This window comes from Heterodontus francisci, chromosome 19 (assembly GCF_036365525.1).
Source record: "Heterodontus francisci isolate sHetFra1 chromosome 19, sHetFra1.hap1, whole genome shotgun sequence".
NCBI lineage: Eukaryota > Metazoa > Chordata > Chondrichthyes > Heterodontiformes > Heterodontidae > Heterodontus > Heterodontus francisci.
The window spans coordinates 87,758,915-87,771,409 of record NC_090389.1 but is presented as its reverse complement, the minus strand read 5'-3'; the positions used below and the strand labels follow the sequence as shown (position 1 = coordinate 87,771,409).

The 12,495-nt window shown below is 44.9% G+C and overlaps 1 protein-coding gene across 4 annotated transcripts in view; it reads right to left on the bottom strand.

The window, feature by feature from the left end:
* LOC137380276 (host cell factor 1-like) overlaps positions 1-12,033 on the bottom strand; it is a 110,798-nt gene extending 98,765 nt beyond the window's left edge. For 2 of the 4 annotated variants that reach the window (XM_068052163.1, XM_068052165.1), the window contains exon 1: positions 11,471-12,032. In XM_068052163.1, the coding sequence (XP_067908264.1) occupies positions 11,471-11,630 (160 nt within the window). In that variant the 5' untranslated portion in view covers positions 11,631-12,032. Of the gene's footprint in view, positions 1-11,470 lie in introns of all 4 variants that reach the window. The other 2 variants (XM_068052164.1, XM_068052166.1) reach the window with 2 other exon arrangements.
* Between the last annotated feature and the right edge of the window lie 462 nt (positions 12,034-12,495).

Sequence of the window (12,495 nt, the reverse complement as noted above, 5' to 3'; positions counted from 1 at the left end):
CCCTGCTCAGCATAGTGGGGAAAGTCTTTGCTCGAGTCGCTCTAAACAGGCTCCAGAAGCTGGCCGAGCACGTCTACCCTGAGGCACAGTGTGGCTTTCGTGCAGAGAGATCGACCGTCGACATGCTGTTCTCCCTTCGTCAGATACAGGAGAAATGCCGTGAACAACAGATGCCCCTTTACATCGCTTTCATTGATCTCACCAAAGCCTTTGACCTCGTCAGCAGACGTGGTCTCTTCAGACTACTAGAAAAGATTGGATGTCCACCAAAGCTACTAAGTATCATCACCTCATTCCATGACAATATGAAAGGCACAATTCAACATGGCGGCACCTCATCAGACACCTTTCCTATCCTGAGTGGCGTGAAACAGGGCTGTGTTCTCGCACCCACACTTTTTGGGATTTTATTCTCCCTGCTGCTTTCACATGCGTTCAAGTCTTCTGAAGAAGGAATTTTCCTCCACACAAGATCAGGGGGCAGGTTGTTCAACCTTGCCCGTCTAAGAGTGAAGTCCAAAGTACGGAAAGTCCTCATCAGGGAACTCCTCTTTGCTGACGATGCTGCTTTAACATCTCACACTGAAGAGTGCCTGCAGAGTCTCATCGACAGGTTTGCGGCTGCCTGCAATGAATTTGGCCTAACCATCAGCCTCAAGAAAACGAACATCATGGGGCAGGACGTCAGAAATGCTTCATCCATCAATATCGGCAGCCACACTCTGGAAATGGTTCAAGAGTTCACCTACCGAGGCTCAACTATCACCAGTAAACTGTCTCTAGATGCAGAAATCCACAAGCACATGGGAAAGGCTTCCACTGCTATGTCCAGACTGGCCAAGAGAGGGTGGGAAAATGGCGCACTGACACAGAACACAAAAGTCCGAGTGTATCAAGCCTGTGTCCTCAGTACCTTGCTCTATGGCAGCGAGGCCTGGACAACGTATGTCAGCCAAGAGCGACGTCTCAATTCATTCCATCTTCGCCGCCTCCGGAGAATCCTTGGCATCAGGTGGCAGGACCGTATCTCAAACACAGAAGTCCTCGAGGGGGCCAACATCCCCAGCTTATACACACTACTGAGTCAGCGGCGCATGAGATGGCTTGGCTATGTGAGCCGCATGGAAGATGGCAGGATCCCCAAGGACACGTTGTACAGCGAGCTCGCCACTGTTATCAGACCCACCGGCCGTCCATGCCTCCGCTTTAAAGACGTCTGCAAACGCAACATGAAGTCCTGTGACACTGATTACAAGTCGTGGGAGTCAGTTGCTAGAGCTTGCGGGCAGCCATAAAGGCGGGGCTAAAGTGTGGCGAGTCGAAGAGACTTAGCAGTTGGCAGGAAACAAGACAAAAGCGCAAGGGGAGTGCCAACTGTGTAACAGCCCCGACAAACAAATTTTTCTGCAGCACCTGTGGAAGAGCCTGTCACTCTAGAATTGGCCTTTATAGCCACTCCAGGCGCTGCTCCACACACCACTGACCACCTCCAGGCGCTTACCCATTGTCTCTCGAGATAAGGAGGCCAAAGAAGTATAAGTGGGTGGTAGTTGGTCGGCACAGACTCGGTGGGCCTAAGGGCCTGTTTCAGTGCTGTATCTCTAAATAAGATAAATAAATAAAAATAAATGAGTTAATGTGAATATTCAGTAAAATTCACAGATGACACGAAAATTGCTGGTGTCGTAAATAGTGAGGAGGATAGCCTTAGATTATTGGACCATTTCGATGCGCAGAGCAGTGGCAAATGAAATTTAATCCTGAAAAGTATGAGGTGATGCATTTTGGGAGGACTAACAAGGCAAGGGAATATACAATGGATGGTAGGACCCTAAGACGTACAGGGGGTCAGAGGGTCCTTGGTGTATTTGTCCATAGATCACTGAAGGCAGCAGCACTGGTAGATAAGGTGGTTAAGAAGGCATATGGGATACTTGCCTTTATCAGCCGAGGCATAGAATATAAGAGCAGGGAGGTTATGATGGAGCTGTATAAAATGCTAGTTAGGCCACAGCTGGAGTACTGTGTATAGTTCTGGGCACCACACTATAGAAAGGATGTGATTGCACTGGAGGGTGCAGAGGAGATTCACCAGGATGTTGCCTGGGCTGGAGCATTTCAGCTATGAAGAGAGACTGAATAGGCTAGGGTTGTTTTCGTTACAGCAGAGAAGGCTGAAGGGGGACTTGATTGAGATATACAAAATTATGAAGGGCATGATAGGGTAAATAGGACAAAACTTTTTGCCCTTAACGGAGGTGTCAATAACCAGTGGGCATAGATTTAACGTAAGGGGCAGGAGGTTGAGAGGGGATTTGAGGAAAAACATTTTCACCCAGAGGGTGGTTGGAATCTGGAACACTCTGCCTGAAGGGGTGGTAGAGGCAGGAACCCTCACAACATTTAAGTATTTAGATGAGCACTTGAAATGCCGTAGCATACAAGGCTACAGGCCAAGTGCTGGAAAATGGGATTAGAATGGATAGGCTTGAAGGCTGGCATGGACATGGTGGGCTAAAGGGCCAGTTTCTGTGCTGTATAACTCTATGATTCTCACCTAAAGCGTGGGGAGAGCATTTTGAACTGTGGAATATCTGTAACCAGTATCAGTGGTGGCTGTAAGGGGAAGCAATTTGAACAAAAAGCATTGCACAGGGAATATTTTGGTTTGAGTTCTACCATACTGGTACCAATGGGGTAAATAAACCCAATAACAACTTCTGATGGTTTTGCTACGTGAAGGGACTTCAATCCTACCTACCAAATTAGCACAGTAAGCTCCCGATAGTGAAAGCAACTGGAGATGATACAGTGTCACAGAGTTATCTTCATGCCCTGGTGCACATTATGGATGATCTGTGGCTTCATCCTTTTATTCACGGGATGCAGGCGAACATTTATTGCTCATCCCTAATTGCCCTCGAGAAGGTGGCAGTGAGCTGTCTTTTTGACTATAACAGCAATTTGCTAGGCCATTTCAGAGGGCAGTTAAGAATCAGTGTCAGTCACATTACTGAGAGCCTGGAGTCGCGTGTAGGTCAGACCAGGTATGTACGGCAGATTTCCTTCCCTAAAAGGGCATTAGTGCACAATCTAGCAGTTTCATGGTCTCCACTACTGATACTAGCTTTTTAGTTAATTTAAATTCTCCAACTGCCATGGTGGGATTTGAACTCATGTCTGCAAATCATTAGTCCAGGTCTCTGGATTACTGGTTCAGTAACAATACCACTTCATAGAACATAGAAAAGTACAGCACAGTACAGGCCCTTCGGCCCACGATGTTGTGACGAACCTTTAACCTACTCTAAGATCAAACTAACTACCTACCCTTCATTCTACTATCATCCATGTACCTATCCAAGAGTCGCTTAAATGCCCCTAATGTATCTGCTTCTACTACCACCGCTGGCAGCGCATTCCACGCACCCACCACTCTCTGTGTAAAGAACCTACCTCTGACATCTCCCCGAAACCTTCCTCCAATCAAATTATGCCCCCTGGTGATAGCCCTTTCCACCCTGGGGAAAAGTCTCTGACTATCCACTCTATCTATGCCTCTCATCATCTTGTACCCCTCTATCAAGTCACCTCTCATCCTTCTTCGCTCCAATGAGAAAAGCCCCAGCTCCCTCAATCTTTCTTCGTAGGACATGCCCTCCAGTCCAGGCAGCATCCTGGTAAATCACCTCTGCACCCTCTCTAAAGCTTCCACATCCTTCCTAAAATGAGGCGACCAGAACTGAACACAATATTCCAAGTGTGGTTGAACCAGGGCTTTATAGAGCTGCAGCATAACCTCGCGGCTCTTAAACTCAATCCCCCTGTTAATGAAAGCCAACACACCATACGCCTTCTTAACAACCCTATCAACTTGGGTGGCAACTTTGAGCGATCTATGGACATGGACCCCAAGATCCCTCTGTTCCTCCACACTACCAAGAATCCTGTCTTTAAGCCTGTATTCCGCATTCAAATTTGACCTTCCAAAATGAATCACTTCACACTTTTCCAGGTTGAACTCCATCTGCCACTTCTCAGCCCAGCTCTGCATCCTGTCAATGTCCCGTTGCAACCTACAACAGCCTTCCACACTATCCACAACTCCAGCAACCTTCGTGTCATCGGCAAACTTGCTAACCCAGCCTTCCACTTCCTCATCCAAGTCATTTATAAAAATCACTGGTGAAGCTGCACACAGGACTACATGAATGCTAAATAGTGGGAAGCATCATGCTTTAAACAGAGCTAAGCAATCCCACAACCAATGGATCACGTCATAGCTCTGCCACATCCAGTCATGCACAGTGGTGGACAATTAACCAGTTAACAGGAGGAGGAGGCTCCACAAACATGGGGAGCCCAGTACATCATGCAAAAGAAAAGGCTGAAGCATTTGCAACCATTTTCAGCCAAAACTGCTCAGTGGATGATCCATCTCGGCCTCCTCCTGAAGACCCCAGCATCAAAGATGCCAGTCTTCAGCCAATGCGATTCACTCCACATGATATCAAGAAACAGCTGGACACACTGGATACAGCAAAGGCTATGGACCTAGACAACATCCTGGCTGTACAGCTGAAGGCTTGTGCTCCAGAATTAGCTGTGCCCCTAGCCAAACGGTTCCAGTTCAACGACAACACTGACATCTACCTGACAATGTGGAAAATTGTCCATGTATGTCTTGCCCACAAAAATAGGACAAATCCTTCCGGTCAATTACGGCCCCATGAGTCTATTCTCAATCATCAACAAAGTAACGGAAGGTGTCATCGACTGTGCTATGAAGCACCACTTACTTAGCAATAACCTACTCTGATGTTCAGTTTGGGTTCCACCAGGGTCACTCAGCTCCTGATCTCATTACAGCCTTATTCCAAACATGGACAAAAGAGCTGAATTCCAAAGGCGAGGTGAAAGTGACTGCCCTCGACATCAAGGCAGCATTTGATCCAGTGTGGCATCAAGGAGCCTTAACAAAATTTAACTCAATGGGATCGGGGGAAAACTCTCCAATGGTGGGAGTCATACCTAGCACAAAGGACGATGACTGTGGTTGTTGGAAGCCAATCACCTCAGCCCCATAACATTGCTGCAAGGGTTCCTCAGGCCAGTGTCCTCGACTTAACCGTCTTCAACTGCTTCAGTAACCTTCCCGCCATCATGAGGTCAGAAGTGGGGGCGTTCACTGATGATTGCAGTGTTCAGTACCATTCACAAATCCTCAAATACTGAAGCAGTCCGTGCCCACATGCAACAAGACCTGGACAACATTTCGGCTTGGGCTGATAAGTGGCAAGTAACATGTGACACACAAGTGCCAGACAATGACCATCTCCAACGAGAGGGAATCTAACCATCTGTCCTGGACGTTCAACAGCATTATTACTGAATCCCCCACCATCAACATCCTGGGGGTTACCATTGACCAGAAACCTAACCAGACCAGCTATATAAATACTGTGGCTACAAAGGCAGGTCAAAGGCTGGGAATTCTGTGGCGAGTAACTCACCTTCTGATTTGCCAAAGTATGTTCACCATCTACAAGTCAAGAGTGTGATGGAATACTCTCCACTTGCCTGGATGGGTGCAGCTCCAACACTCAAGAAGCTCGACACCATCCAAGACAAAGCAGCCCGCTCGATCGGCACCCCATCCACCAGCTTACATTCATTCCCCACCTCTCTCCCACCAACCCCCCCACCACCACCAGCAGCAGGGTGTACCATCTACAAGCTGCACTGCAGCAAATCGCCAAGGCTCCTTTGACAGCACCTTCCAAACCCACGACCTCTAACGCCTAGAAGGGTGAGGGCAGCAGACGCATGGGACCACCACCATGGAGGCTCGCACGCGCACACACCACCCCACCCCCCCAGGGAAATTAAAGATTGGCAATAAATGCAGACTTGTTAGCCACAAGAACTTTTTTTTTTTAAATCTGGCGTAAGCCTGACCAAGATTAAAGCACAAAACATCAACACTGAATTACATATAAATGCCTCCTGCATACAGGCCTCACCTTGAACTTCAACCCTCCCTGGAGGGGAAAAAAAAATTTGCAGTCAGGGCACTGCACCTCCAATTCAGATAACTTGCTGTAAAAGGCAGTCAATAACTAGAGGTCATAGATTTAAAATCATTGGCAAAAGATCTAGCGGGGAGACGGGGAGATGAGGAGCCATTTAAAAAAAAGACTCATCGGGATCTGTAATGTTGTACTTGGAAAATGTGGTGGAAGCTGATTCCATAAATAATTTTAAATGGAAGTTGGACAGGTATACTTGACAATGAGGAAATTACAGGGTCAAGGACAAAAAGCTGGTGGAACAAGCATGACTACTCTTTCAAAAGAGCCAGCACAAGCAAGACAGGCTGAATGGCCACCTTATGTACATCAGTATAGTAACTGTTTCACTGCACTGTTAAAACACAGATTCACTGCTGCTTTATAATGTTTTCAGCCACCATTTATACCAGGACAAGGTGGCATGAAATTCTTCCTGACAGGATAGTGAAGTAAAAATCTCTTGAAGCAATTGGATCCTGCAACAAGGTTAGCAGAAAAACTATAGGTTTCTTCTTAAAAACTAGACATATTTTCTCTTTTGGACGAGTTGTGTGATTTCCCAACTGAAAGCGCCAACACTTACCCAGGTACCAGCCATGCTAGAGCGTCAGCAGACTGATAACATAGGAGATGGCAGCAGAGACTGATTCTCACCTCACCTGTTGTGTCTACAATCCTTCCCCCAGCCACCATCACATTAATTTGTGAAACTGAATTCAATCAATCTGATGTCTGGTGCTATGCCACAAACTAACGACCACGGAACATGCTGGATTGTCCGTAAAACCAACAGTTTCACCGATTTCCTCCAAGGGAAGAAACCTGCCACCCCTACCCAATCTGTTTCATACGTGACATTATTTTCCAGTACATGGATGACTCTCAATGCCCTCTAAAATGGCCTTGCAAGCCACTCAGGTTAGGGCTGGGCAATAAATGCAGCACTGATCAAATAACATACACCCACATCCCTGGATGAGGGAAGAGGAGAGGATACAAGACCTAAGCTGGTAAAAAGTCAGAAAGACTTGCATTTCTATAGTACCTTTCATGAGCTCAGGATTCTCCAAAGCACTTTACAGTCAATGAAGTACTTTTGAAGCATAGTCACTGCTGTAATGTAGGAAAAGCAGCAATCAATTTGCACACAGTGAGATCCCACAAACAGCAATGCAATAATCAACAGTTTTGAGAGTTTGATTCAGGGATAAATAAATATCGATCAGGGCATCGGGGAGAACTCCCCTGCTCTTCCTTGAAATAGCGGCTCTGGGATCTTTTACGTCCAGCTGAGAGGGAAGATGGGCCCTTGATTAACATCTCATCTGAAAGACGGCACCTCCAACAGTGCATCACTTCCTCAGTACTACACTGGAAGCATCAGCCTGGGTTATGTGCTCAAGTCTCTGGAGTGGGGCTTGAACTCAAACTTCTGACTCAAGATGGAGTGCTAAGAACACAGCCATGGCGGACACTGGTAATTCAAAAGGGAAAAAGGGAGGGTATCTGGATCATTTTATTATTCACTCTCTTACCCTACTATTACTCGTCTTTCTCCCCTCAGCAAACTAGAGGAAATTGGGATTTAAAATTCAGGTCCCTTCAAATTATTAGCAATCCACCATTGAAAAATGCAAGATTTTCTGCTGCAGCAATTGTGAAAGGGCAACTGAGTGTCTATGACAGGTTCAAAAAGCAGTGGAGAAAGAAAATGAGATTGAACTTTTGAATTCAATGGGACAGCAACAGGCTTGAGGCAGAAAGAATCGATAAAATGACAACAACAACTGAAATTCAAATTACCTGGAGGAGGCAGAGAAGATTTTAAAAAAGGACTTAAGAAAGTTTATCTGTAAAGAAAGTAACATTGCATCCCTAGGCTTTGAAATTTTTCCAAGGGGTTCTGTGGGGATGTTCACAGGTAAGGCACAAAGCCACCATGCAGCCGGGTAATGAACTGAAGTTTGCACAGGTGAGTCCCATGTTAAATGTGGATGTAGGAATTTATAAATCGGTGGGGGCAACTGCGATAAAAATATGGCAACAAGACCTAGCTTATTTCTTTGCTAAGTTTATATTTCTGTGAGGCTGCATTATTTGCGCAGAAAGCGGTCTACCCTTATAAACGAACCCTTGAGCACTGATTTCAAACTTTTCTGTGCGAGACACACCCTGAAAATAGCAATACATTTCCAGAAATTCCAAAAGTCAATATCAGCTACCCATAGGAAAAGTGTGCCATTGTTGCAGTAGACTTTTATACTGGCCAACACCAACACAAGCGATTTGCTAGTTAAATACAGAATAGTGAATTTGAGTTTGCAACATATGGCAAGACTGGCTCCAAATGATGTGGTGGACTCCAATTTGAAAACAAATGCAAAACGACATGCAGACACACGGGTTGCATGTAGCAGCACAATTTACTGGGAGTGTATTGCTGATGCTGTCAGTTCATTGTTTCAATGAAGCAAGTTACTGTTACCAGCTTCAAACTATACCTAGTACTGCAGCATTCCTCTCCGATCATAACAGAACAAATCCAGTTTCTCTGGTCTCTCGATGAAATTGAAGGCCTTCATCTCTGATATTCTAATAAATCTCTTCTGCACCCTCTCTAAAAGACCTGACACCTTTCCAAAAGTGTGGTGCCCAGAACTGAACACAATATTCTAGCCGAGGACAAACCAGTGACATATAAAGATTCACCATAACTTCCTCGCTTTTGTTCTCTATGCCTCTATTTATAAAGCCAAGGATCCCATATGCTTAATAGCCTTTTCAATTTGTGCCACTTTCAAACAGTAACTTGCACTCATATAGCACCTTGAACATAGTAAAACATCCCAAGGCATCTCACAGGAGCATTATCAAACACAATTTGACACCAATTTGCAAAAGGAGATATTAGGACAGATGATCAAAAGCTTGTTCAAAGAGCAGGGTTTTAAGGATCGTCTTAACAAGCTAGACAGAGGTAGCGTTCCAGAGCTTAGGGTCTTGGTAGCTGATGGCAGGGCAGCAATGGTGAAATGATTAAAATTGGGGAGGCGCAAGAGACCAGAATTGGAGGAGCACTGGGATCTCGGAGGGTTGTGGGGCTGGGGGGGTGGGGGATTACAGGATAGGGAAAGGCGAGGCTATGGAGCAATTTGAAAAGTATGAGAATTAAAAAAACCGAGGCACTGCCAGGCCAACATTAATCAAGCACAAGGGTGATAGATGAATAGGTCTTGGTGCGAGTTAGGACACAGGCAGCAGAGTTTGGGATATGCTCAAGCTTAGAGAGTGGAAAATGGGAGGTCAGCCAGAACATCAGAAAAATCAAGCATAGAAGTAGCAATGGCACGGTTCTGCATTTCAGCAGCAGATGAGCTGAGGCAGGTGTGCAGATGGTGAAACTACAAAAATGGCGGTCTAGGTGATGGTCAGAAGATCTTGGGGTCAAATACGACACCAAGGTTGCAAACCACCTGAGTGAGCCTCAGACAGCAGCCAGGGAGAGCAGAGTTGGTGGCTACGGAACGAAATGTGTACATACACATCCCCAGGTCTCTGTTCCTTTTACCCCCTTTAAAATTCAGATAATAAATTCCCAACTAAGAGCAGATTAATGCCATAGCTCAATAGCCCAAGAAAATTTCTGAACTTATGAAATCTTTTAGCTCTACACGTTTTCTGCATCTTACAATGTGCGTAGTATGAACTAGGGAGAAAATAAAAAAGTATTCAGCAAGAGTTTTCACTTTTGATTGCTAGACTGTGAAGACTTGTATTTCAAATGCATTCCCCACATAAAAGGAGAAAGAAAAGCTGACACTGAGCAGGGAGAGGTATTTGGACTTCAAGGAAAAGTGGCAGTAATAACTGGCCTTGGTCCCCATAGCTAAGGCTATGAAAAATTCGACCATGACTCCTGATCACTTGTGCTGCCATTACAGCCACCAGCCGAGGAAAAGATTGGGTTTCGAAGCGATGCTTTGTACTGTCAAAAGACCATATGAAGAGTGGTTACTTGCAGTGAGCTACTGGAAAGCTGCTAGTGTTCAAGGGACCTTAAATCCAACAAAGGTCAGGTAGGAGAAAACTGCAACTAGGAAGAATTAAATACAGACGTTTAAAAAAAAATAAAGCATAATGCGTGAAAACAGTGTTTATACCCAAGGTTGAGGGAGTGAATCTCTTCATTCGCATTATTTAATAGCTATAATGAGGCAGTTTTACAACAGAATGAAGCAGCATCTCAAACACCCCAAAAAAACACCAGATCTTTGCAACTTTAAATTAAGACTAGATCTCACACTGACTGCAACAATCTTAGCCAAGTCAATGAAACAAAATATTCCAAAACACGTTGGGCAATGCAGCTGGACCACTGATAAATTTTAGAACTCACTCAACAACTAAAAAAAATTTCAATCAGAAAATATTGAAAAATATAAACCTCAATTTTTGAAAGAAAATGCAGCAGTGAAAGAAAAATCCGATAGGAAATGGTGCTTTTAGTAGAAAGGCAAATTTAAAAAATGTTTGTAGTAATTTTGCACAATAGGATTTCAAGGTTCATTTTTTTCCGGCTATTATGCTTCCTTTACTGGAGAGGATGTTAAATGTCTTCAAAACCTCCCTCTACACATGATGAAGCTTGAGGTTCCTTCCCTTGACAACCAAACAGAAATGGCGCCGTTTGTACACATTGAAGAGAGAACTATATATAAAACCATGATTACGCCACTGGAAACAATGCGTACAGACAGACCCAGCGCAACAGCACCAAATACTTTAACAGAGGAGAAAAATGACAACTTTTATTGGAAAACAGCCACAAAAACAAGGCAAGAAACTAAACTACCGGGCGCCGCCATGTTGAGTTTCCTTTACAGAGCCAAAGGGGTCGGTCCCCTTCAAATAAAAACCCAATAAAATTGTTTAATGAATAATTCTAGAAAATTGCCTTTTGTACATTTATAAAGGTGACGCAGCTCTTCTGTTGAGGGGGGGGGGGGGAAATGCTCTGACGTTTGCTCGATAAACCAAACCTACAATCGGAATTCACCGACTTTACCTCAGGATTTGCTTTGATAAGTGAGATTTTTGTTTGTTTTAAGTTGCTTTTAAAAATAGAAGGTTGTTTTTTTTTTAAATTGATTTTTAAAACATTTGGCGCCAAAAGGCGCGCTCCGGATTGTCCGCCGGTCACGCGGCCGCCATTTTAAGCCGGAACCGGGGGGGAGGGGCGGCGGCGGCGACGAGGATCAGCCGAGTCTCTCCCGCTCCATCTTGGTTTCTTCTTCATCCCCCCCCGCCCCTCAAGCAAGAGCGCGCGCGCGCACTTCCAACACCAGCCGCTCCTCCTCCTGCTCCCACGTTTCAAAAAATATATATATTTATTTTTATACCTGAATTATAAACGTGCAACTCATCCACGATCCCTTCGTTACCCCCACCGAAAACGACCATGAGCTCTTTAATGGAGACAGCGCGGTGGCCGTGGCGAGGCCTGGGTACCGGCCCGCTCGAGTTGGTTACGCGCTTCCATTTCAGTATGGGAGCCGCCATCTTGGCGCCGCTTTCCCAGAAAAAGCTGTGGCTGAAGAAGAAGAGAGCCCGGATGTTGTTTACGCAGGACCCCACCTCTGTCAAGCCCCCTCCTTCGGGCTGCCCCAACCATGGGCCTGTAATAGCCACTAGTCGGGGAAATATTTCGCTTCAAACCCATTTCTCCTATTTTTAACAGTTTATTGGATTTTTTTATTGTTTTAAACATCAAATGGATGACCTCACTATTTTAAATATCCTTTCGCGCGATCGGACTTATCAGGCAAACGTCTCGGGCAGCTAAAGAAGGCGTGGCCGGAAAAGCATAATACCCGGCTGTCAAAACAGTCCAGCCTCGGGGGATGGGAAGGGAAGTGGCGATTGATCTCGTGTTTTTTTTTAAAGTAACAGTTATACTACTTTTCCATTTATTTCAGAAGAGTTTTTAAACATAATCATAATGCAAAGAAAATAAGTATTGACAAATAATTCTTTTACAGGCAATTACTGCAGACAGCGCAAGACTAGGAGTAAATCCCCGGATGATAACATCAGAAGGGGAAGGACCCTGGAATTAAAAAAAGTCCAAGTTTAAATTAAAATTTAAACGTAAATAAACCTTCAAAAAGAGTTTATGTAAACACACGCACACGAGGAAAAAAAAGACAAAAGACGGCTGATAGGATAGGTGAATATGTTAGCCACCTATAAAGGGGCTTGGTCACAGGAAGGACCTCATTAACAATTTTTTTGTTTGTTGAAAATCTCTGACATTGTCTATGATTTTTTTTAAAAGGCGGTGTTTATGCAGCAAGTTCCATTGTTTCAAAACTTTTTATTCTTAAAGAATCCTTTTGCAATCAGGCGGATGAATTAGCCAGCTCTG